The 25999-nt window shown below is 51.3% G+C and overlaps 5 protein-coding genes across 5 annotated transcripts; 2 read left to right on the top strand and 3 right to left on the bottom strand.

Moving 5' to 3' along the window:
• Positions 1-1277: 1277 nt before the first annotated feature.
• Positions 1278-2895, bottom strand: EI97DRAFT_473104 (uncharacterized protein; the record flags this gene model as incomplete). The annotated part of the gene is made up of 2 exons (XM_033801872.1): positions 1278-2556; positions 2747-2895. The coding sequence occupies 2 exons, from the start codon at positions 2893-2895 to the stop codon at positions 1278-1280; spliced, it is 1428 nt and encodes a 475-aa protein (XP_033659075.1).
• A 604-nt stretch (positions 2896-3499) lies between these two features.
• Positions 3500-4846, top strand: EI97DRAFT_463847 (uncharacterized protein; the record flags this gene model as incomplete). Its single annotated transcript, XM_033801385.1, has 2 exons — positions 3500-3854; positions 3910-4846. 2 exons carry the CDS (start codon positions 3500-3502, stop codon positions 4431-4433), a joined length of 879 nt encoding a protein of 292 aa, XP_033659074.1. The 3' UTR covers positions 4434-4846.
• Positions 4847-4950: 104 nt separating this feature from the next.
• EI97DRAFT_429549 (uncharacterized protein) lies at positions 4951-6234 on the bottom strand. Its single transcript, XM_033797463.1, has one exon. The coding sequence runs from the start codon at positions 5872-5874 to the stop codon at positions 5047-5049; it is 828 nt and encodes a 275-aa protein (XP_033659073.1). The 5' UTR covers positions 5875-6234; the 3' UTR covers positions 4951-5046.
• A 549-nt stretch (positions 6235-6783) lies between these two features.
• EI97DRAFT_447481 (uncharacterized protein) lies at positions 6784-7621 on the top strand (the record flags this gene model as incomplete). The annotated part of the gene is made up of 4 exons (XM_033800096.1): positions 6784-6910; positions 6953-7168; positions 7203-7278; positions 7339-7621. The coding sequence occupies 4 exons, from the start codon at positions 6784-6786 to the stop codon at positions 7619-7621; spliced, it is 702 nt and encodes a 233-aa protein (XP_033659072.1).
• A 781-nt stretch (positions 7622-8402) lies between these two features.
• Positions 8403-24655, bottom strand: EI97DRAFT_368418 (nonribosomal peptide synthetase-like protein 2; the record flags this gene model as incomplete). Its single annotated transcript, XM_033795135.1, has 2 exons — positions 8403-8546; positions 8606-24655. 2 exons carry the CDS (start codon positions 24653-24655, stop codon positions 8403-8405), a joined length of 16194 nt encoding a protein of 5397 aa, XP_033659071.1.
• Positions 24656-25999: the final 1344 nt, after the last annotated feature.

Here is a 25999-nt window from a genome sequence, read left to right as displayed (position 1 = left end):
GAGGAGTAGGAGGAGGAGTAGGAGGAGGAGTAGGAGTAGGCAGGGAAGGGAAAGGAATGGGGCTCGATGTCGAGTGCTTCCTTACCTGTCCGGGTGATGTGGCACCTCCTGGTGCGGTAACGGGCGGAGATGTTGGAGGGGGCACGACGGTAAATGCTCGGGTGGCGTTCGACGAGCGGGGGAGCACGAATGCTGATGCTTTGAGGCTGGGGATTTCTTCTTCTTCTTCTTCGCTGGAGGGGTCGGGGCGGGTTAGTAAGTTGGGAGTGGAAGCGATATATTTCTAGAGAATTGGACGGGGAGGCTTGATTGAGGGTTTCTATGAGGGTGTGGTCCTTGGGGTTGGAGATTATGGAACGAGGGAGGGGCATGGGAGGCATTTGGAGTGATTGATTGATTGCTTGTGAATGCAGTGGGGGGCAGCTGTTGAAGGGAGGGTAAACGTACGGGCACTCTATCGCGGGCAGGGTGGCTGCAGAGCCGTCCAAGGGAGGCTGAGGCTCGGTTTTGGAATCGGAGGTTTTGTTCTCTGCGGCCTGCGTTTCTGCGTCGTCCTTTTTCTGCGGGTGGTCGCTCATCTTGTTGCTGTTATGTATGTACTAGAGTTGGATGGTACGGGTGATTGTTATGGGTTGAATGTTATGGGTTGAATGGTGAAAGTTGCAATTGGGTGGAATCAAGGGCTCTCATATATGCACAGCGAGGCTGCGTAGTGAAGAGATGGGTTTTGGATATGGTGGTTGATGGGTGTGGTCGTATGGGATTACGTGGCATTCCCCGGTGTCTTGTAAGTTCTGATTGGATTAGGGGTTTGATGGCGGGCTGAGCAACAGCTGTGCTGCTGCATAGATAGGCAGGGGCATTGCACCTCAAACTATGCATGCGGTTTATCTGTTCACGGTTTCAAGGTTGTCGGTGAAGTGGTGACATGCGGGCAGGGCGCTCCGCAGGCAAAGTCGGCTTCTCCGCCGCAAGGATCTATAGTATAGCTTACACGCCGTTAAAATTCAGCAGGGCGGAGGAATATTCCTTTCCTACTCAATCTAGTTCCTTTCCGCGCCCTTATCTTTGTGCAAATCAGAAGAATTTTTCCTTTTACTTAATTCAGCTCCTTCATGAATTCTTTAAGTGCTAGGCTATGATGGCAAAGGTATTCCGACCAAGTCTAAACAAACCACACCAGAGCTGATAGGATAACAGAAGTTATAATTTCTATTCCTATTGCGCCCCTTAACGACGACTATTATATTACAGGTTTAACAGGAGAAATTACAAATTCAACTAAAACACGAGAATAGCGAACACGACCTGTCCCTCTTCTTAGTATTCCCCTTCCCTCGTCCTTTTGCGAATGGAGGAGGTGGTGATTCGTTCCACGTTCCTCCACCTGCAGGTGGTGGATCGGCGGTCACGCTACTAGATTCTGGTATGCGGGAGACGTAGGCGGAACCGAATCGGATGGGGCTGGTTGGGCGTCCGGGGGTGAAAAGAGGAAGTGGGTTAGGATTGAGTATGCTGTTGTAGTTGTTGTTGTTGTTGTTGCTGTCGTTGTTGTTTGTTGTAATATTAGTGGTGGCGGCAGGATCCGAGGAGGAGGAAGAAGGCATGTTTGATGTCGAGGGGTCGACCCGAGGAGGAGGAGGAGGAGGAGCCGAAGGGGTGCCGCCGATTTTCGCGAAGAAGCTGGACAAGGAACTAGATCGGGAGGAGGAGGGTGAGGGTTTGGGCCGGGAATATGATGTGGGAGGGGGAGCCACCGCAAATAATACTGGGTTTCTGGAGTTGGAGGAGAAGGGGGAAGGGAGGACAGATGTGGAACCGGGCGGAGATGTAGGAGGGGGTAGGACGGTGACGGTTGGGTTGGAGTTCGACGAGGTAGGGAGGACGTATGCCGAGGTGGTGAATGGGAAGGGCAAGACTGCTGGTGGTGGAGGAGTTGCGGATGTGGGAGGCGGCAGGACGGTGACGGCTGAGTCGGGGTTTGACGAGGAGGGGACGACGTATGCCGCGGCGGCGGCTCCAGAGGCCAAGGCTCGGGCTAGTCGACGAGATTGAGGGGATTCGGTGGGTGCTGGTTCTGCGGATGTGCGTGGTGTGCGGTCGTCGATGGGGAGGACGTATGCGACGGCCTCTTCTTGTGCTAACGGGGGAAGGTGCCGCGCGGATGAGGTTGAGCCAGAGCTGGAGGAGCGAGAGGAAAATGCGGATTGTGGGAGTGAAGGCAGGTATGCGGTGGTGTCTGCGTCATGGTCGGCGGGGAGGACGTATGCGATAGCTTCTTCTGCTATGGGGGGTGGGTGCGCCTGGGATGAGGTTGAGCTAGAGGAGCTAGAGGACGATGTGGATTGTGGGAGTGGAGGCGGGTATACGGTGATGTCTGGGTCCTGGTCCATGGGAAGGACGTAGGCGGCCTGGGTTGTCTCGGGTGTCGGGGCTCGCGCAGCGAAGGATGAGGACCTAGATGATGGCATCGGGGATTGCTGGGCCGGTGGTGCATCCGTGGCCAGGTGTGGACGGTGGTCGTCGAGGACGTAGGCGGAAGTATCTTCCCGTTCGCTAGAGGAGAGACGGTCAGTTAGGGTTGTGGAAGCGATGTATATGACTGAGGATTCAGAAGCTCAATTGAAGGTTTGTATGAAGGTGTGTCTCTTAGGCTGGAGGCTATCGAGAAGGAGAGACATGAAATAATTGGGTTTATTATTCTGAATGTGGGAGAACGTCATCAGTGAACGGAGAGTGCACATACAAAGGGGCCGAAGGTGAGGAGTCGAGCGAAGGATACGCTGTCACGGGCACTCCACAACCGTCCGAGGGAGAGGCAGTTTGTAAATCGTAGGCTTTGCTCTCCGTAGCCCGCATTTCCCCGTCATCTTGTCTCTGCGGGTGGTTGCTCATATTTGTCGCAGTGGTGTACTAAGGATTGAATAGGTAAGGTTGCAACTGGGTGGAATCAAGGAATCTCATATATGCACGGCGAGGCTACATCGTAAAAGATGGTTTTGGATACTCTGCTGACGGGGGTGCCGTATGGGATGAAGTGGTGCCTTTACGAGTTCTGATTGGATTGTGGGTTTGATGGCTGGAAGGTCGACAGCTGAACTGCTGCATATGCAGGGGCTGTAGGCATGCATGCAGTTCGTGGGGATGGGTCCAAGTTTTTGTCATTGAAGCGTACGGTAGTCATGCGGGGTGGTTCCCACACGCAGGCAAAGTCGGGCTTTTTCACCGTAGGAATCGTATACCTTACTCACCCTTGTAATTTGGCGAATTAGAAAAATATTTCTCTCTAGTCAATCTAGTTCCTTCATGAATGTCGTAGTGCTGATCTATGATGGCAAGGTATTTTTGATAAAATCTGAGAAACACCGCGCAAGGCTGAGACATGCATGATGCATTCAACAATTTTCGGCATCACGCCTCGGTGCTGCAGCTTAGCATGCATACGGTAAGAGCTGAAAAAGACCATCCATGGACCTCACCCCGCCTATCCTGTGCATCAATGCCTAGTCCTTCCCCTTCCTCCCGTCTCCCCCACCGCCTGCCCTCTCCTCCACCACCAGTTGACGAGGAGATCCTCCGCAAACCATGGAAATATCTCGGATACCGCTCGTATTCCAGCTTTCTCGCGTCCGATGACAATTTTCTCGTGTTCAGGCGTTTCGGAGATCTCAATGCTCGAGTACTTCTATATCTTCAAGACCAGATTGTCCGCCTTGAAGAAAGACTAGAGGAACTTGATACGCTTCACTCGGCCAAGACAGCACCGGACATCCACAATGGCTCGTTTCGACTAGAACCTGTACCGGAACGCTCGAAAATCTTGGAAGAGCTGCATCCTAAGCTGAAAGAGTACAGTGAGCCACCATGACCCAATTCGAACAGAAAAATCGATCTCTTACCTGCCAACAGATGCTCTTCTAATCCAACACTCCACGCTGCGATCCCGTCCCAAGGTCCCCAAATGGGACACCGAATCCCTGCGTAACTGGCACGCAAACACCCAGAACGTCTGCATCCACGCCCCCGAAACCGCCTACATCACCCACGACCACGACCTCATCTCCCTTGTCCCCCGAGCTACTACTCCTTTACGCCACTTTCTCGAGCACTCCTCCCGCTTCCGCCTAGCACGCATATGGCGCAAACGCGCCCCGTCCCATCTTGCCAACCACGCCACAGCTCAGCATCCACTATCCGAAACGCTGCACTTCAGCTCCGACAGCCGAATCGACAGGACCATTACTATGCTGATTACTGCAGCGGGGATGGCGATGTTGATAGCGCCGTTGTGGGTGCTAGCAGTGACAAAGGGACCGAATAAGACGATCAAGAGGCTGGGTATTATTACTGGGTTTGTAGCGGTGTTTTTGGTGTTGATTAGTTTGACGACGGTGGCGAAGCCGTTTGAGAGTTTGGCGGCTGCGGCGGCGTGAGTGTGCTTCCTTTTCTTCCTGAGTTGCGAGTGAGGGGGTTGACTGACGTTTGCGTGTAGGTATTCGGCGGTGTTGGTGGTGTTTTTGCAGATTGCGGATTGAGAATTTTAAGTAAGGCCTAGCAGAGCCAAGTGCTTGAGTGGCAAATCCTCAGAAGGGATAATTTGATTGCTGGTTGGCATTGGCATTTCCTGTCAGTACTCGCCAGTGCAGGTTGAGTTTTTACAAGTTGCAGATTTAGATGTCTGAGGTAAGGATTTGAGGAGCAAAGGGCTTGGAGAACAAATCATGAGACGGGATACTTCAATTGACTGTTGGCTTTTCTTGTCGGTATTCGCCAGTGTTGGTTGTGTTTTTCAGATTGGGGTTTGAGATTCTGAGGTGAGGGGTTGAAGAGCAAACCGTGAGACGGGATGCTCTGGATGTTCATCTCTGAAATTTTAATCTATTAGCCCCAGGCTGCACGGTCACAACAGGACTGGACCATTCATCTCAATGAAAACTGCCATTGATGTTTGGCGGTGTCTGATGTCATCGTGGACGTTTGTGTAGAACCAATCATTAACTAGATATGCTCAATCCCGGTTAAACATTACAGATATGACCCTCCTGTTCATGTCAATGAGTGACCCAACGCTCCGAAAGCAGCCAACAAACAGGCCCAGCCCCCAATGCGCAGTTGATGTGCGGCACTCTTTTTCGATGGGCAGGGGACTGGAATATCGGTAGAGGCAGAGTTGCATACTGCGGAAGTCATCGAAGACGATATGCTCGAGGCAATTTCCGCGTCAATTTTGACTTTGCACGGATCCGGTTTGGGAGTGGTGGTCGCTGTCACAGCACATGTCGTGCTGGGAAACCACTCCACGCCACTCGGAGCATCTCGAACATCTGGAACGTCGACCGCCACTCCCCAGTTCTCAGCACAGTTCTGGTCATTCGTAGCGGCGATGAGGTCAATCTCTGGGCCGGATATTTTGGTGGTAAAGATGATCTGGCCTCCGGTAGTGTTGAGGATGGGGCGATCACGATAGTACCGATCCTGGGTGTCGTTGCAACTAGCCCAGGTCACCTCCCAGACGAGCAACCAAGTACCCTCGTCTCTGAACGATTTGAATGGGTCGTATTCAAAGTAGGGCTCGCGACTTGTGAAGTTTGCCCATCTCATGTCATACTCGTGAGTGAAAATAGTCCACATTTTGCTCGGGTCCCACGTCTTCCAGTCAGCTGCATAGAAGCGGATCTGGAAGCCGACCGAGGGCGCGAGCTCGGCATTCTGGAAAGCAAAAATAATGGGGAGAAGTGGCGTCGGTGCGTACGTCTCATTTCGCGGGAAGACCAGATCTACTTCGACGACGCCCGAAGTTTTGCTCGCGCCAGCACCGACGGGCACCATCGACGCTGCAAGGAACCACCAGGTTGTCCAGGAGAAGACGTGCATGCTGATGCCAAGCGGAAAGAGGAAGAAAGAGCGTGTGACGAACGGCGAAAAACAGACAGCAATGCGGAAAAAGAAATTAATAAGAGAAGTTAGCGAGAGGCTGCGCGCTGGAGCATATCAGGGACGGTCTTGGAGGAGACTTTTTGTAGTCAAGAGGCCTCGGGTAATCTATGGCGCACCGACCTGACCCTTCTGCACCATCATGAACGAACATCCCCTGCCAAGGCTATCGGCCCGTCTAGTAGGTATAGCTATAGCTATGATACTGACCTAGGGATATGGCCAAATGCTTTTCACCAAAATGATATGCAACGAAGACAGTGTGTATCCAATCCGATGCTCGATAGGCGTAGTGGGAACTTCCCCTGCTTTGTCAGAAGTCTTGGACAATTTCGATGCAAAACACGGTAGGAGCACGAAAAACAGTTCCAGAGAGCTCCCTACGCTGACCAAATACCCACCGGCCGCGCAGGTCGCGTATTATCAATGCCAAGTAATGGATGCAGTTCCGCCGCAAAAACCGCTACTGGGAACTTAGAAAGGGGCTAGACCGATTAGGAAATTTGATGACTCTCAGTATGTTGTAGCGTTGTAATATGGATATCAACGTGCACCAACGCTTGTGAATTCGAGTCTTGCGATGTGGCGAGGATGGAGTACAGTACGCAGCGAGCATCAATCGTAATCTTCTGGACCTCAGTCATTTTAGCCAGCGGCACCAGAATGAAGAATTCCACGGGACAGTGAGGGACTCACAAACGAAGTCCATCTGGAGAGAAGCTTAAGTATAACATGAGGGCTCCGGGCCTCAGAGGGTGAATGTCAAGGGCAATCAGGACAGCGAGTCTCTCATCTCTTATCCCAGTCCACAATTCGTTCTTCGTCCGCGGAAAGGCCAAGCTCAGAGCGATGCGATCCACAACAATTTTCGCTCTTGGGCTCTTCTTGGGGCATGCCTCTGCTACTGCGCGTCTCTCAATCCGCGGCGTGGACTGCGACTTTGCCATAGCTACCGATAGCGGAGCTACGTGCCAAAGTTTTGCGGCTAGCTAGGGGTTATCTGTCAATCGCCTCAAAGAGTTCAACACTGATATCAACTGCCCTGATTTGGATACAGGCAAACCCTACTGTGTGATGGGGACGGTCAACAACAACTCACCTACAACGGGACAGCCCCCCAGCACTACTCTCAGAAAATCGACGATCTCAAAGGCACCGACTACCACTAAAGCTTTTACCACCACTGCCAATGCCTCCAGCGTCTCTCCCACCATGCCTGGTCTTGCAGGAAACTGTGACCGTTCTATAGAGTCTCGTCCGGAGACCAGTGTGCACCATTGCCAACAAACACGGTATCAGCGTGGCCCAGTTCATGAGCTGGAACACCTACATCAACGCTCGGATGTATTCCACTGTTCCAAAAACTGTGCTCTGATACTGATTTGCCTCTCTCCCAGAATGTAGTAACCTCTGGCTCGACTACTACGTCTGCGTCCACGTTCCCGGAGCGGCCACCACAACGAAACAGACACCCCAACCCACGAACACACCCTCTGGGCCCACGCCTCAGATGCCCAATATTGTTGCAAACTGCAACAGGTTCTACAAGGTCAAATCCGGTGACAGCTGTTGGTCCATATACACCAATGCGGGCATTACGCTCAATCAGTTCCTCTCGTGGAACAAGGCAGTGGATTCAAGCTGTAGTAACCTGTGGTTGGACTACTATGTCTGCGTAGGTGTCTAAGCCGATTATCGGGTCGGACACCGGTTAGGGCAGGAAGTAGGAGAAAAGATGGCGGCTGTGAGATGATACCGAATAGACAGAGGACTGAGAAACCAATCTATGACGATAACACATTTTTCTGAACTTCATACTAGATCTCATATTTGCTTACTTCAGCTTTCATAGAATTGTGATAAGATGCAATGCAGCTGCAGCAGGGCTGGAGCAACCGAAGCCAAAGCCAGCATTTCGCTGACGAAAAAGGCGGTAGCTCTCATAACGATGCAGCGCTTGCCTAGCCTACTCCGCGTGATTGACACCTTTGATTCAACTTCCTAACGAGCTGACTCGAAATTCTCTAGAACGGTAGAAACATTTCCTATTGTGGATGCAAGAGCTATAAATCCTACTATATATTATATAGAATGTTATCACTCCCGTTATATTTAAATCTAACGCATTGTTGCGAGCATCAATAGTATCCAAGATATTTGAATCCATATTCTAGGTTCGAAAATCAGGCGAGGTATAGCAGGTTGCTTGAATATCCTGTCCTCGATTCCTACCTTAACGTCCATAAATATAAGTAACCGAATCAGGTTGGCAAGCGCTGCACACAGCCACTAGCGTTTTACATCACCAAATACGCCATCTGCGCCAGACGTTAACGGGTGTCTCTGTACTATCTGCTCATTATAACCCAACCCAAACACCAAAACACCCGAAGTCGATCCCCACTAGAGGACATAAAGAAGCATAGGAACTACTCAATATACCTCGTCTTCCACCTCCCATTGTATATTCATTCCTCGAGCAATGTCACAATCTCCCTCCTCAACCCCTCCACCAACTCCTCCGCACTCCTCAAACCCAGCATCTCCTCCGGCGCAAAAACACCCACATCCAACGCACCATTCCGTACCGTAACTTCAACATCAACAGCATGCTACTCATCATCAGTCACAACCCTCTTAAACTGGTACACAAAGACTCCGGGTCACTTACCAAATATGCCTCCCCAACCCCTTGCGCATCAACACCAACCACACTTCCAATCTCCTCCACCGAAAATAAACGCGGCGTCTCCACCACCCTCTCTACACCTTTATCCCACTCCTGTACCGGCGTAATCCGCAAACCATCCTCTCTTCCCTCAGCACTATCGATGGCTGACACATCAGGCAACTTCAGGACATTCAAAAAGGTATCGACCCTCACTCCCGTCCACTGCCAAATCTCTTGCAGACTAACACTCGCATTAACCTCATTGCTAATGGCTTGTATATCCTTCTGCACCTGTGCCGCAACTGCCAAGACATCTTTTTGCAGCGGCAGATTCACTCGCAGAGGGACGAGATTGACTGTTGGGATGGGCGCATCCGAGAGATCGGGGATACGAGGATGCGAACGATTCGCAAGATATATCCCAATAAGCACGTCTTGATTCGCCGGCGTGGCTGTCATGGAGGCGTATAGTTTGGCATACGGCGCGATAACGAAGGATTGGATTGTTAGACCCGAGGAACGTGCCAGAGCGTCCAGCCCGCTTAGGCCTTGTACGAGCGCAGGCTTGAAAATCTCAGTCCTCAATATTGGCGGGGAGGCGGGTTGAGGTAGGTGGCTAGGTTCGAGGTCGCGGAGGTAGTTTGCCCAGAACGACCTTCGTTGTTCCTGTGCTGATGTTGGGACAGAGGTCGCAATGAATTTGTCGAATATATCCTGAGGGACTGCAGGAAGTTCACTGCCATTGCAGAGTTCGCAGAACTGGCGCATGAGAAGTGGTAGGCTTACACCGTCGTACAGGCCGTGGTGGATCTTGAGCCTCAAGGTCCATTCGGTCGGGCCCTTGGCGGCAAAAAGCTGCGCATATGGTTGTTGTAGTGCGCATTCTTCAACGAATTGGGCGACTGCTTCCTGATCCAACCCCGTGATATCTTTGACAGAAGCTGTAACTTTGTGCAGGACCACCTGAAGCCATGAAATGCGGTTATTCTCGAGTGGTATAAAGGAAGTCCGCAGAATTGGATTCGCTGCCACCAGTCTTTGCCACGATTGTTGAATCTTGACAAAGGATACATCTCCTTCAAGCCGATACGGGAATTCCGGATAGAAAAGCGCGCCTTGTGACTTGAGCCACATGGACATCATATACCTCTGGCCCGCCGTGGTGGGTAGAATACGCTCCACATTCACCTCCTCGATACCAGCCTTTTGCAGCACCGCTGATCGATCAATATGCCGCAGAGCCTCCTGAACCACTGTGGCGGTATCATCTCTGGCTTTCTCCTCCTTTGTGGATATCCTCCCCTGCAGGAGTTTCGCCAAATTCCCAATACTGCCGGCCTTGAGCATATCCCCCACAGTGACTTTGATACCCCGTTTCCGAAGATGCGCAGAAACCTTGATGGCGCTGATAGAGTCGAGGCCAAGATGGAAAATGGTCATATCCTTCTTTATCTCCTCTTCTGGGATTCCAGACACGAGGGCGAGAACATCGCGTAAGTTCTTGAGAGCCGTTGTTTCTTTCTTTTCCGGCTCAGCTGGCTCCGCTTCTGCCTTCACTCTCTTTTCCGAGTCTACCGCTCCATTGTCCCGCTGCTGGAACGCAGGAAGCCCGCAAACCGAGACACCGGCAGGTGCAAACTCGATAGTCGGCTCATCCGGCTGCTCCATCATCGCTCTCATGACTTTATCCAATCCATTCAGGAATTCTTCCGCTCCTGTTGCATCAAAAACATCATCTTTAACCGCACACCTCCAGATCAACTGTCCGCTTGCAACCTCCATCTCCACGCAAACCGGATACTCCACATCACTCTGCCCACCAACACTCTCATACAATTTCTTTCTCGCTCTTCCACGTCCATAATTCTCCCCTGGACCCCTCTGGTAAATGAACAAACTCTCAAAAAGCCTTCCCTTCGCTCCAGCCAAAGCCTGCGCCTTTCTTAGCGGAAAATGCTGCCAAGGTTTAAGATTGAGCAAATTCCGCTGCATATACTGCAGCATATCTTTCCGCGAGCCGTGCAGGATGGCGCGAATGGCTACTGTATTCATTGTAGGGAAGAGGATATTGGACATTTGTTCGTCGTCCCGGCCGGATAGTACGCAGCCGAATGTGACATCGAGAGATTGGACATAGGACGCGAGGACTAGGGCGTACGCGGTTTGGCCGAGTGATTGGAGCGTGATGTTGTTTCCTTTCGCGAAGGCGGTCAAATCGGCCAGTTGGATTTGGCTGTTCTGTTCAAGTCTGTGCACGTGCGGTGAAGGTGGGCTTTCCATACTTTCCCTGCGTTTGAACATTGAGGGCTTAGCATCAGAGAGATAATCCCGCCAAAACTCGGCACCTTCGGGTCCGGAGGCATTCAAGATATCTCTTAGAGCAGGCTCATAGCTGAGCCGAGGTTTGAAGCTACCGTGATATGCTTCGTTGATGTCGGAGTGGAGAAGACTCAGCGACCAGCCGTCGTACAGGGCGTGCGAGATTGAGAGGACGAGATATGTATGCTCTGCTGACTCGACGATGTTGATATGGAAGAGTGGTGTCTTCGTACCAACAGCCATAGCCTTTTCACGCATACTCTCCATAACCTTGGTGAAGTCTGGTTCGGTGTCCACCCTCCAGTAATGAAAGAAGTCGTGCGGTTCGCGATGCACCAGCTGAGCGAACGAGCAGTCAATTCGCGGATCATCAATCATCAAGAACGAAGTCCGCAGTATTGACGATTCCGTGACTACTACTTCGAAAGCATGCCGAAGCTTTTCTACATCGACATCGGACGTAAGCTTCAGCACGTCATGGTTGTAGTATTCCCTGTACTCGGAAGCCAACATCTCTGCAACCATGGCCTCTTGCAAGGGAGTGACCGGTAGGATATGGTCGACGTTGGCAGGCGACACTCCAAGTTGAGGCATAAGCTCCTCCAGTCGTTTCTTTTGGATGTCGAAGACCGAATGTCTTGTCCCAACTGCGCTCTCGGGTTCGCTTCCAGAGACTAGTGTTAGCATACTCGCAATAGTGCGGGTACGCATGATATCGCTAACACGAAGACGGATGTTGTTCTTCCTCAGCCGCGACGCGAGCTTGATGGCGTCGATACTGTCCAGGCCCAGCTCGAAGATTGATGTCGTATCGGTTATATGTGCTGTATCTGTTCCAGCGACACGAGCAATGACCTCTCGCATCTGTATGGCCTGCTCTGTCCAGGTGAAGTCGCTCTTGGTCGCCGCCTTGCTGTCGACGGCATGGTCAATTTCGCTGTCCGCACGGTTGTCCACATCGGTGGTGTCTGGCATGCCTAAGTCGACCTGCGCATCAGGATCCTCCAGCGCCTTCCGTAACGATTCTTCAAAATTTTCCAGCAGCATGTGCGCCGTAGCTTCACCCACAGCACTCGGCTCCGCAACCACAGTAACTTTCAAAACAGTCTCCTCAATCTGCTCCACCTCAAAAGCCAGCGGATAATCCGCCACCGGCTCTCCCTCCTGCAATCTCCATAAGTCATTCTTCGCCCATTCCTTCCCATCCTGCGAGACCTGGTATACGAACAAATTATCGAAAAGCGGCTGGTCGGATTTCCTGTTCACCCACTTCATGATATCTCTCAGCGGAGTATGCTGGTACGGATGGGCTGCTACATTGAACTCGTGAGTCCTCTTGATGATCGACGCCCATGTTTCCTTGGGCCCAACTTCATGCTGGTAGGGCAGGGTGTTGAACATTGGTCCAATGATACGCTCAGCACCTTCGAAGTCGATACTGCGCCCTGATGTGACTACCCCGAGAGTGGGAGTGCCTTTCAGATGAGTGTGCAGTACAGTAGCCCAACAGGCTTGCAGAACGGCTTGGGGAGTGACCTGAAGTCTGCGTCTTACTCTCTGGAATCCCTTTAGAGAGCCGATTTGTCGATGTACCATGGCAGCACTGCCAGAAGATGAATTTTCTGTAGTCAGCCTGCGACTCATTTCAGGACGGATTCGCCCTTTCCAGAACTCCCGAGCGCCTGTGCAGTTTCTCAAAGGTCCATATGGCAGGGCGGAGAGGAACGACGGACCGACATCATCGAGCCGCTGCTTATTATAGATCCTCCACACTCTTTCAAAGAGCAAATCAATGCTGATACCATCGTAGAGAGCGTGGAAGACATGGACAGCCAGGATCCGGTGTTCGGCTGCCGTAACGAGGTGTAGTTCAAATGGTGTCCGTAATAGTGACCTGTTAGAGAGCCACCAATCCCCCTTTAACTGCTGCAATCGATCTGAAAGCTGCCCATTACCAGAAAGGTCGCAAGACTTCCAGGGGAGGGTCGGCTTTCGACGCACGGCCTGCATATACCCGTCTTCGGTGTCCAAGAAAGCTGTCCGTAGGACCTGAATAGCCGAGAAGGCGGTTTCCCATGCATCCCGTAGCCTCTCCTGGTCAGTCTCTTCGGATATCTCAAAGTAAAAGGCGTTGAAGTATAAGCCTTTGTCACTGCTAAGGGACCTGGCAATCATTCCCTGCTGGAGGGGCGTGCACGGCGCAACAGCCTCAATATCCGCAACGTCGGTGTCCAGCATCGCCGCAGCGGCCCGTCGATATCGATGCTGAACAGCTGCAATCTCTTGTTGAGCTGCGGCGACGGCGGCACGGTGATTAGAGGACACCATAGTCGCAGATAGAGCCTTCGCAAGTCTGGAGACGGAATCGTTTTTCAAGACAATAGACACGCTTGCCTCAGAAAATCCAGCGTTCTTTAGTGCCCGTGTAAACCCAATGACCGAGATAGAATCGAGACCAAGTTCAAACAAACTTGTGTTCCTCTTGACATCAGTCCCAATCCGCAGGAAATCTTGCAGAATCTGAGCAATTCTGCGTTCATCGGCTACCCAAACCTCCTCTTTCTCCTCCGTCGATCTGGAAAGCATCTGAAGATCGCTTACCGAAAGAGCCTCATACATCTCTCTAAGCCTCCTATGATCGGCCTTATTGTTCGCAGACAACGGCATAGCCGATAAAGAGACGAAATGCGTCGGAACCATGTAACCCGGCAAGCGTTGCTGGCATGCCTCTCTGGCAGCCACTGCATCCTTTGCACTCTGAAAGAGAATCCGAGGTTCGACGTCCCGCTTTGAAGTACTTATGATAAAACTGACAAGCTGCTCCTTCTGCTGTTTCGGATGTTTCAATACTAACGTCGCAACATCCGAGATACCGCTAGCAGACTGCTTGATGATCGAATTGATCTCCCCGATTTCAAGCCGCTGACCGCGTAACTTGACCTGGTCGTCTGCACGACCCAAGAAGTCGAAGGTGCCATCATGCAAGATCCTGGCCAGGTCACCAGTGCGATAAACTCTCTCTCCGAAGCGGGCGAGGTAGGGAAACCGTTCACTAGTCAGTTCTGGACGATTCAAATACCCTTTCCCCACCAGTTTGCCTGACACGCAAAGTTCACCGACACCACCCCTCAGCACTGGAACATCGGAATTGGGCTTCAGCACGAAAGAGCCCACGTTGTCGAACTGAGGCCCGATATTCGACGGTTTCCCGTTTTCCGGAACGCGCGGGTACATTGTGACACCGATGGTCGCCTCAGTAGGACCGTAGCCGTTGTAGATGACAGCCTTGGGGCCCCAGACATCTAGAATCTCCTGCTTCAGACTCTCCCCGCCTGTGATAAAGACGCCTCTGCACAGGCTTGGCACATCATCCGGATGTAGAAGCCGTGCGAGACTAGGAGTGAGATCGATGTGTGTAACCTGTAGCGCATTGATTGTTGCCGCCAGGTCATCCAATATGACATCGCGAGGCGCGCAAACAAGTCTGATGCCAACAGACCAGGTCCAGAACATCTCCAGGACACACACATCGAAGTGGAAGGAGGCAAATTGCAACCAACGTGAGTCAGAATTCCAGTGACCGCTGAAGATCCGCCTGAATGCCATGAGCGCTTGTACAGCATTCTCATGCGTGATTTCGCATCCTTTCGGTGTTCCTGTAGTCCCAGACGTGTAAAGACAATAACTGCAGTCCTGCGGATCGATTGCTCGAGATAAGACAGGCTTCTCTGTCGATGCAGAACCCAAATCGACGAAGTCCAAATCGATAACCGTTGCCGTCGTCTTCTCACGTAATTCACGCGACTGCGCAGACATCGACAGTACGAGACTTGCACCAGAGTCCTGCACAATGTAAGATTTGCGAGCAACAGGGGCACCCGGATCCAGTGCTAGAAATGCACAACCAGCTTTCAGGATCCCCACTACGGCAAAATACGCCTCTGGGCATTTGTCAAAGCATATACCTATGAGAGAACCAGGGCGCGCTCCGTGGGAGATAAGAAGGTGGGCAATCTTGTTGCTTTCCGAATCAAGCTGCGCATATGTCCAGGATTGACTCTTGAAATTGCCCTCATCGACGGATGTCGCGAACTCAAGTGCAATATCACTTGGTGTTCGGGCTGCAGAATACTCAACAAGTTCATGCAGTAACGCAACGTCGGAGGGCAGAATTGGTTCACTCGGGCGCGTAATGGAATACAGTGACGGATCATACTCCTCGGTCCCAGTGTTCGTCTCCAGAAGAGCAAAATCCATTATCAATTGCTCGAGTTGTTTCAGCATGAGCGAAGCCTGCGGTTGAGGTATGACGTGTGGTAGGAACGTGAGTCGCAGCTCGAGAAAATCGCCCTTCGGTTCCAGCTCGATAGAAACCGGATACTCGACCGCCGCTTTCTCATCGACAACTTTCCATAGATCATTGTGACCCTGGCTATCCTGAATCTTCTGAAAAGTGAACAGTGTATCGAACAACGCCTCGTTCGGATGACCCATCAGTCTTTGAATCTCATTCAGGGGAACGAACTGGTGCTGCTGAATTTCCGCATTCAGAGCCATAATCTCTTTCAGCATCCCCTTCTTGTCATCGCCAACAGTACATGCGAAAGGCACAGTCGTGATACACGGAAAGACAACAGACCGAGCAGCGTCGAAACTGCGACCGGACAGCACCACACCACAAGTTGCGGAAGCTTCTCCCGTATAAGCAAACAGCAACGACATCCAAGCAGCAATGCCAGCTGCCTGTAGCGTGATATTCGACTCCCGACATCCCTTTTCAAATTCTCGTAGAGGCACTGTACAAGTATGTGTGAGCACCGAGGGAGGCGCAGGTGGGTATCTCAGAGGCGACAAGTCAGGAAATCGGTTCAAAGTGACGGTCGATGATAGAGTTCTCCAAAAGTCCCTCGACTCAGTATTGTCTTCGCTGCTGAGCTTCAGAATGGTGCTGATAACGGGCTCAATGGCTACCGGTGGGCTAATCGTCCGCTTCGTGTATGATTTTAAGACATCTTCGAGAAGAATACTCAGGCTTTGGGCATCGTACAAGGCATGGAATATTGCGAGGTCCAGCATAACCTCGTTGTTTTCCTTCACTAGCCGTATACGCCATCCTGGCTCGTGGAGGTTGTCACTTGCGTTCTTTGCTGCCCGGTTGAGCCATTCTTCCGTTGACACGGCTTGCGAGTCAGTCCTATCCTCCCATGGGAGCTTGAAAGCCGATTCGGCATAGTGTATCATGGCGAAAGCATGCTTTGGATCATCAACTTGAAAGTATCCAGTGCGAAGCATTCGGTGCGAACTCATCGCCGTTGACCAGGCGGCTTGAAGTCGGAGCAGATCGACATTCGAATGGAGATGCAGGCGCATGTGATTGAAGTAAAGTGATCCATGGCGCGAAAGAAATTGTGAGATCATACCCTTTTGCACAGGCGTGCAGGGGGAAATCCTCTCAATATCCTGATCCGCAATGTGCAATGCCCGAACGATATCTGGTCGTGCATTCTGATCAAAAGATCCGAAGTCGAAAGCTGTGGCGTCCACCACTGCCTTGGGCGACGAGTCGGCGAGATAGATCCCAAGTGCTCGGCAGGTCATATACTTTAGAACATGACTCACAGTGACAGAGAAGCCTCTCTTCCGTAGACCAGCCGCGACCTGTACCGCACTGATGCTATCAAGGCCAAGCTGGTATATGGTGGTGGCAGGATTGATCCTCTCTGGAGGACTCCCAGATATTTTCGCAAACACTTCCCGAATCTGGCATTCCGTTTCTGTCCAATCTTCCCTCCCAGCCCTGGCGTCGTCAAGCTCTGGATCAGGCCTTATGTTGACGTCGCTCAGGAAAATGCTCGCCAGGGCCTTCTTGGCGATCTTCCCGGCAGGAGACTTGGGTATCTTGCCCAGGAAGATGTAGAATTGCGGAACCATATACGTTGGGAGATAATTCAGCGCCGCTCGTTCAGCCTTGCGCTTTATCTCGGTCCGCTGCTCCTTGTCTGACGGGCCAGCAACCATGAAGGCTACCAATTGGTGTTTCGACCTCGCATCCGTTTGCAGTATCTGCGTCGTGACAGACTGTATGCGGTCGTCACTTGCTTGAATGACGCTGTTAATCTCTCCGAGCTCGACCCTGAGACCGCGAATCTTGACTTGATCGTCTGCTCGGCCGATGAACTCAAAGTTGCCGTCACGCAGCATGCGAACCATATCCCCGCTCTTATAAAATCTCTTCTCACCCCGTAAAACAAATCTTTCTTCGGTCAAATCAGGCCTGTTATGGTAACCCCTAGCCAGTTGTGCGCCGCCAATATATAGCTCTCCTACGCCAAAAATTGGCAACACATCTCCACCTGACAGAGGAACAACAGTTAAAGTAGTCGAAAGAAACGGCTTGCCGAAAACATTGACGCTCCTTCCGGGTTCTACAGGGAAGATGGTTGTGCAGAATGCAGCCTCTGTGGGACCATAAGAGTTGACACATGCTCCGTCCCATTCTTTTACAACTTCTGGAGACATAGCCTCCCCAATGCAGTACAACCACCGTACTGAAGGCACCTCTGCTCTTTTGAGTGATGCAGCGACCGAAGGTGTAAGGTCCAGGAGGTCCACGTTGAGTGATCTAATCACACTGGGAAGGTCATCAAGCATTGCGGCTTGTTCTGCAGCGCAGAGAGTAAAGCCAAAAGACCAAGCTATGAAACAATCGTAATAGCACATATCAAATGTGGTGGCTGCATATTGTAGCAATCTTGAGTCGGGATGCCATGGTATTCGATCTCTGCTGTTTTGGATCGTTTGAATGGGTGCACGATGCTCCATGCTCACTGCTTTCGGCACCCCTGTAGACCCGGATGTGTACAAGCAATACGCCAAGTTTGTAGGTGCCAGATCTGGTACCGTTGGGTTCTCTGTCGAATATTGTTGTGTATCTGACACGTTTATGGGCATGATGTTAGGGCACCAATCCAGCTCTTCCCCTTCGGCGCATAGTATGGCCTTCGAGCTGAGTTCAGCAAGCATGAATTCTTTCCTGGCCTTTGGAAGATCGGGGTTGAATGGGGTAAAAGCGGCACCCGCTTTCAAGACCCCAAGAACGCTAGCGTAGAACTGAGGACCCTTGAGCATGTGGATGGGCACTATATCCTCAGGGCCAATACCTTGCGAAATCAGGCAATGCGCAGTTTGATTCGCCAACGCATTGAGCTGTTCGAAAGACCAACTTGTTCTGCTGCCACTGCTATGTATAAAGTCGAGCGCAATATGCCCGGGGCGAACCATGACATTTCTTTCAAAGGCGGAGTGCAGGAATTGGGAGTCCGCCAATTCCTGTATGTCGATATCCGGATTGGCGGTAGCCAACAATTCTCGAGGAAAGCCGATAGTATCCCTAGCTGGAGCATCGGGAAACTTGAGGAGACATTGAAGAGCATGACTGAAAGTTTCCAGTACGACCTTCGCATCATCAATTGATATGAGCGAAGTGTCGTGGTGTAAATTCAGCCTTAGCAAGTCTCCCGCTGTTTCCTGGAGTACCTCGCAAACGACGGGAAGTTCCATGTCTCCAATATCTTCATCCAGGGTCCAAATAGCTTTATCCAGAGCAGTGGTAGGTTGCTGGAGAAGGACAATTGTGTTGAAAAGAGGGCCTTGACCTCTACACATGTGTGCTTGGATGCGGCGGAGCGGAGTTAGTTGATATGGCATACTATCAATGCCAAATGCGTGGAATTCCTTGACAATGCAAATGTTGCTCTTTTCGAACCCAGTATTGACGCGAACAGGAACAGTGTTGAAGCAAGGCGCCACCAAGCGGTCCAAGTCGTCTTCTGGTAGGGTCCGCCCACTCACGACGTTTCCGAAGCACAAGTCTTGTTCCCCTGTATAGAAATAGAGAAGTTTAGCCCATGTGGCCTGTATGACCGAAAGGAGTGAAACTCCAATGCTGTGGCTGAATCGTGATGCTTCGCTCAAAGAGGTACTCAAAACCTTCGAGGAAACAGAGGTGGCCAAGGTGGGCTCCAGATCTTTCGTGTTGCCAGTGAGAGAAGGAAAATTGGTGGGCTCAATACCGACGAGGGCAGACTCCCAGAATCGATCAGCGGCAGCAAAGTCATGACAGACAACATGGTACAGGTATGGTTCGTACGGAACGGGCGGCTGCAGCTGTTCTCCATGATATACCTGCTCGACTTCCTTCATAAGCACTGCCATCGCTACACCGTCATAAAGAGCATGATGGCAACATAGAATCAACTGGTTCGACGAATCAGTCTGCCGAGTCATGAGCCGGATTGGTGGCTTGCCAGATTGAAGCAACTGTAAAATCGATTTGGAAACCTCGATTTGAAAGTTTCGAGCTGACTGGATCTCCTCGCATTGGAATTGCTCATAGCGCAGTACAGCTTGAACGAATGGACGATCCGGTTCATCGGTGGGTAGAAAGGCGGTGCGAAGGATCTGGTGTCTTTTAAACATCTCCGCCCAGCATTCTTGTAAGCGATGAATGTCTCCGTTCACGCTGAAAATCATGGTGTTGCAATAAGATAAATCGCGGCCCTCGATTGACCTAGAAACCATAGCCTCCTGTAAAGCTGTACAGGGCAGTAGCTCTTGCACCTGCACTATTTGGGCCCTGTAATCTAAAGCTAACCGCCGTCGCAGCCTACGAGTTAAAACGTCCTGAGCTTTTTTTGCTCGTGCCAGACGTGGAATTCGCGGCTCCTCGAAATGAGGGTACTTCGCGGATAAAGCGGCGACGGTGGAGTGCTTCATGATGGAAGAGACAGGGACGTCCGCAACTCTAGCGTACCTGAGCTCTCTTGAGAAATGTACAGCGGATAGGGAGTCCAACCCTAAGTTGAAGAAAGACGCTGTCGGCGAGATAGAGTCTTGGGGCACTTTGATGATGTCGGCTAGAATTGCCGCAATCAATCTTTCCCTCTCATTAAAACCGTTGGATTTTCCCATCGGCAACACGCTGAACGCCGCCGGTTCAAGGAACTCATTTGATATGCCTTTGTACGTGGAAAAAAGGAGTCTTTTGTCAACTTTGGATTGAGCGGTTTGGGGAATCTTGGATATGGGCACCAGATGCGTCGGCACCATATATTCTGGTAAATTCGAGCCCAGCGTCTGGTAGATGGAAACAATGGCAGGATGAAACTCGGCTGGTGTGAGTGGTTCGAAAACGTCGCTGCTCGCATTTTTGGGAACCCAAAATGCCACCAATCGCTGGTTATCGTTTTCCAATTGGAAAAGGAGTGTTACGCAGTCTTCGACGTCGTTGTTGTCAAGTATCTTCGAGGTGATCTCGCCGAGTTCCACTCGCTGTCCACGTATTTTGACCTGGTCATCGATGCGGCCGGTGAATAGTATAGAATCATCCGGAAGCAGTATTCCCATATCGCCGGAACGATAGATTCGACCGTACTGAGGATGTTCTATGATTTTCCTCGCGGTAAGCTCCGGGTCATTCATATAGCCGCGGAAGACCTGCGTTCCGCCAAAGCAGAGCTCGCCTACAGCGCCTCGAGGTAAGATATGTTCACCCTCCGGGGCTAAGACGAAGGCCGACGTGTTCTCAAATGGAGACCCTATATTGTTGATCAGGTCTTCGGTTCTGAAAGGCCCGCGAACAGTACAGATATTCGTGGTCTCAGACGGACCGTAGCCTTGGTACAGTCCCCTGCTTGACCATTGTCTCCTAACATGCTCTGTAAGAGCCTCCCCGGCAGTTACGAGAAATTGAACGCTTGGTACGCGATCCGGATTGATGAGTGAAGCGACAGTGGGAGTGAGGCTTAGGTGTGTGACTCTTAGGATCCTTATCGAATTCTCCAAATCGCTGAAGAGATCGTCTTTAGTGGCCGTACACAAGCAAATACCAGCGTACCAGGCGAAGAATATCTCGAACACTGAGACGTCGAAAGCCTGGGAGCAGGCCTGTAACAGTCTTGAGTTTGGGGTTGTAGGATAAACACTGTAGAGATATTCAATGTTGCTCATGAGATTGTCCTGTGTGACCAAAACGCCTTTTGGGGTACCAGTGCTGCCGGATGTGTACACCGCGTAGGCAACATTTGATCCCTCGTAGACTACTTCGGGGTTCCAATGACGATGTAACGAAAAATCCATGAGGTCAACGTCAATGACGTGGCACGACGATATGCCACGAATCCGTCGTGATATGGCTCGTTCACTTATACAAATCCGGATACGAGCATTTGTCAGTATTCTAGCTGTCCTCTCTGCAGGTGTATCAGGCACAATGGGTAAATATCCATGACCCAACTTCAGTATCGCTAGAATCGCGACGTAAAGATCAATGGACTTCTCCATAATGACACCAATCAGCTCGTCTTCTTGTAAACCGAGTTTTGCCAGAGCATGTGCCAGTTGGTTAGCTCGCATATTGAGATCCTGGTATGAGATACTCCATGTTATTCTCAGAGCCCCATCCCTCCGAGAAGCTAAAAGAATGGCTTCCCGGCAAGGTGTCTCCACCGCCCATCTCTCTACAGCATAAGCCGGACCATGTTTGATGGGTTTCGATTTCGGAATTGGATTGGCAATGGATAGAGTCTCGGGACTGAAGCAGCCCAGCACTCTGTCGAAATTCTCGTGAGCAGTATTCAGAAGGTACCTGACGATATCGTCGACCTGGTGGAAGAGATGGCGAATTGAGGCCTCAGGAAAAGTGCGAGGATCATAGGTAGCTTTAGAGAAAATGCAATCTTCGTGCGGTTCAAACTCTAGGGTCAATTTGTACTCAAGCTGATCCGCGTTGTCAAGTATCTTTATGGTATCATCATGATGAGTGGGGAAGAGCGATTGTTGCCAGACAAAGAGAACATCGAATATCTGGGTGCCTGGACGAAGGCCACGGATCTTCACGATATCTTTTAGAGGTAATGTGCAATGTTGGATCATTTCTCTGTTTGCCCTTTGGACATTTCGTAGCACATCGAGACCCGTGCGACATTCTGCAAGATCAACGCGTAACGGGAGTGAGGCGATGCATGGTCCCACAATCCTTTCGATGTCGGTCAAGGGGATTGTCCTTCCAGAGGTTACAGTACCAATGGCCACATCGGTAGAACCTAGGAAGAGGCTCATCATACGGATGACCGCGGCTTGGTAGAATACCTGGGGATTGACTGAGTACTCTTGGGCACGACTAAGCAACAGTCGTGCGTCCACTCCGGATATCCTGGTGTGTCTTTCAACGGATTTAGATCCTATTATCTTCCCATTGAAGTTAGGCAAGTTGATAGGGTTATAACCATCAAGTTGTCGACTCCAGTATGAGATATGGGCTTTCGCCACGTCTCCGTGCTGCGTTCCAGAGTAATATTGCACGACCTGACGGTATGGCGGTCGGGCATCGATTGGTTTATCTTGGAACAGGTTGTTCAAATCGCGTAATATGAGATCAACGGACCAGCCGTCGTACAATGCGTGGTGCATCTGGAATAGAAGTTTAGGTCTTGGCAGGTTCATATCCACCTGTACGCTAAATGGTCGGAGCAGAGCTTCATCTGATTCGAGAGTGTATTCCCTTGAAAATCGATCCACGACCTTGATCTGATCAGAATCCAGTCTTTCCAAGATGATTTGGGAGAAGGATCCCGTACTTGTTCGTACAGGTGCGAATCCAGAACGCAATATCTCATTATCTCCGGCAAGGCGGTCTATATGACTTCTGATTTCGGTGAGTGTATGGAAAGTGGATAGTTCGAGCTCAATCCAGTTACAGTAAACACCCGGTTGGTGCATCGACTCTGCAAGCATAGCTTCTTGTAAAGGCGTGCAGGGGATAATCTCGACTATTAAATCGCGGTAGCGTGCGACAGTTGGCAGCTTGAGTGTCAATTCCTTAAGATCGTCGTAGGTTTTGGAAAGTGGCGGTTCCTCAATCTTCCCAATTGTGGAATCACAGATTGAGGCAAGGTCCTCCATGTGAGAAGCGGACATTACATCGGCGGCGCTCACGTTATAGCCTTTTGCGCGCAGGAGAGATACTACTCGGATGGAGCAGAGTGAGTCCAGTCCCAGAGATGCCAGAGGAGTGGATAGCGGAATTGGCCTCCCTAAAACGTCTTGAAGGATCTGGTAGATAGGGGAGTTTGGAGGTGACTCAGGTGGAGTGGGGAGCTCCCTCGAGATTCTTCCGCGGAGGTACAACGACCTCAGGGCATTTCTGTCAACTTTTCCAGATGTCGATTGTGGCATGTGACGTACGAAGACGATATCTGCGGGTACCATATAGCTGGGTAGCCAACGTTTGCAGGCAGATATAATATGGTCCCTTGTAAGTGAAGCTGGTCCTACTGTGCAGAAAGCCACCAAAATGTCGTCGACGACGAGGACTATCGACGCGAGGCAGCCTTCAATTTTCGAGAGGTACTGTTCGATTTCACCAAGCTCCACCCTTTGACCCTTCAATTTGACCTGTCCGGAGGTGATACGGCCAAGACATTCTAATGTGCCGTCTGGCAGGAGGCGGGCTCTATCGCCAGTTCTGTAGAGGCGGCCGAAAACCGGGTGTTGTACAAAAGCAGCTGCTGTTTGTTCCGGGCGGTTTAAATATCCTTCTGCAAGTTGATAACCACCTACGACCAATTCGCCCACTTCTCCAATTGGAAGAATTGTCACATCGGCGGCCAAGTCTCCTTCGCATGTCGGTTTTGCGATGAAGATTGAAACAGTATCGAGGGGATAACCAATATTGCCAACGACAGAGCCTTTCTGGAATCCAGCTTGCAGGGTGCAATGGATAGCTGCCTCAGTTGGCCCATACATGCCCCATAATATGCTTTGGGACTCGGAGTCGCCGCCAAAGTCTTCAATAATCTTTCTTGTTAGCATCTCCCCAATGGTCAGCAGTAACGTGAGGCTTGGTACGCTTGTTCGACCCTGAAGCAGATTGCCAACAACTGTAGGGGTTAGTTCGGCAGCATCGACGTGCAGTTTGTTGATGGTAGCGGGCAGATCGGCAAGCATGCGTGAACGAGAACAGCCTACGATGGTTCGGCCGCGGAAGAGGGTGAAGAAGATCTCGAAGATAGAAACGTCAAAGGTCGGCGCAGCGAATTGAAGGAAGCGGTTGAAGTCTGGGATGTGGCGATGATGAGCCAGTAGGCTCTGAGTGACGGCTTGATGAGAAACTCCCACGGCTTTGGGTAGACCGGTGGAACCTGATGTATACAACACATATGCCAGATCGGTCGTCACGACGCTGGGCGGAGCCGTAACATCGTCGTCATAGGGACCACCATCCATGTATAAAGTGATTATGTTTGTCCTTGCAAAGACATCTGAGCGATGCGCTAATGTTGTGACAACCAGGCCTGCGTTCAGATCGCCGAGAATGAACTCGAGTCTCTCTGATGGAGTGTCTAGGCTGAGAGGGCAGAAAGCCTTTCCTGCTTTGAGGACGGCTAATATTGCGATGTAAAGCTCAGGACACTGAGGTAGAAAGATGGGGACAACGGGACAGGCATGTGTCAGGGTGGCCAAGGCACTGGCGATCCGCCTTGCAAGAAGATCGCTAAGGGAGTGCAGCGATTTGTACGAAATCTCTCTCCTGATTCCATCTTCAAGAAAATCGATGGCGAGATTCTCTACGTTTGTGGGGGATGGCACAAGTTCGTGGAGGAGGGTAGGACCTGGGATCAAGCTGGGATGCCCGTTCAGGATGGAGAGGCCCGGATTGGAGGGTGGTGTCATTTCGGGACTGCAAGTAAGAACAGTATTGCATAACCAGCCGCAGGACACGCCTCAAGAAGGTATGCAGTACTAGGAAGATTTCCAGGATTTCGAGTGATTGAATCTGAGGAGCCACTTGTAAGTCGATGGCTTTACCAAAGTTGACTTCGAGCGGGAACTGGAGCGATGAGAGACTGTCGAGCAGCGATTGGCTAGGACGACGCACGTATATGAATGCTTGACTCTGGAAGTCTACCCTAGAGTACCGTTTGAGCGGCAAAGGATATCTATGCAGATGAAGTCAACCGGGAATGATATGACCTCGCCCGCGGGAGCTGGGAGGTAGCACACGTGACAGGGTGGCTCCTTCCAGGTTGGATCCAAGATACAGCCTGGAGTGACGGGTTCCAAAGGTGCTTGAGAATGTACGCTAAGCCGAGTGGTGAAAGAAGCGGATGGCTCGAACATGCAGACGGGGTGAGTTGCACTTGGTCGACCAAAGACGCGGGGAAACTCCAACAGGGGAACTCAGAAGGCGGAAAAGCCCTGCTCCTCAGAAAATCACGGCCGTTTGATAATAACGACAGGGGAACGCGTGGATAGGTATGTGAAAAAGGTCCAAGGCGCTCTTCCGGGTTTGCGCCCACCCATTGCTAGCACTGGGCTGCAAGGACGAAGCCGACTCGCGCATGGAGCCAACCTTGAAACCTCGACCAGGGAAGAGATGGCTCAGAGAACCCGCTAGTCGTATTAGTCATGATGGAATCCGGCGTGGGACTCTCGGCGCTTCCATGGTGGCCGTGAGAATTGGGGGGGGAAGGACGGTGGGGTGGGGTAGGTTAAGCTAGGGAGATGGGGGGGGGAAAGATGGGATAAACGAGAGAAGCCCAGGGATAGCTATGGCCAGAGAAAAAGGACAGACGGAAGAAACTGTGACCGCCCCGGGTTCGCCCATTCATACCTAGGTAGCGAGCTGGGGCTACTTCTAAGAAAATGTCAGCAAAATACGGCCAAGGCCCCGTCCCGTGGAAGCTCCTGACTGCCACAAGCCGAGAGCAAACAAAGGACAAACTCTTTCGGCCACCTCCAAGACCATCTCCAAAGCATCTATGACTCTGCAATGGCCGACTTCGGATACCTCGCATCGCGAGTGGGACCGCCAAAGAGGAACGCAGCTGTCTGGCAGTGTGGGCTTCTTTATCAGATGGTCAAACATGGCGCCCTTTCAACGCCACGACGCCGCGCCCAATAAGACGTGCAGTACAAGAACATAATGGGATCCACCATGCGACGGATCTGATAACTTAATTTTCTCGTCAAAGCTGCTGAATTCGACCCATTTCCTCATCCTCGATGAAACCTGCG

Source organism: Westerdykella ornata, assembly GCF_010094085.1.
Source record: "Westerdykella ornata strain CBS 379.55 unplaced genomic scaffold EI97scaffold_1, whole genome shotgun sequence".
Taxonomy (NCBI): Eukaryota; Fungi; Ascomycota; class Dothideomycetes; order Pleosporales; family Sporormiaceae; genus Westerdykella; species Westerdykella ornata.
Note: the sequence above shows the minus strand (reverse complement) of the source record. Positions and strands in the feature narration are given on the sequence as shown.

Excerpts from the sequence above, each read along its gene's own strand:
- EI97DRAFT_429549 (XM_033797463.1), bottom strand. The coding sequence starts at position 5,874 with ATGCACGTCTTCTCCTGGACAACCTGGTGGTTCCTTGCAGCGTCGATG.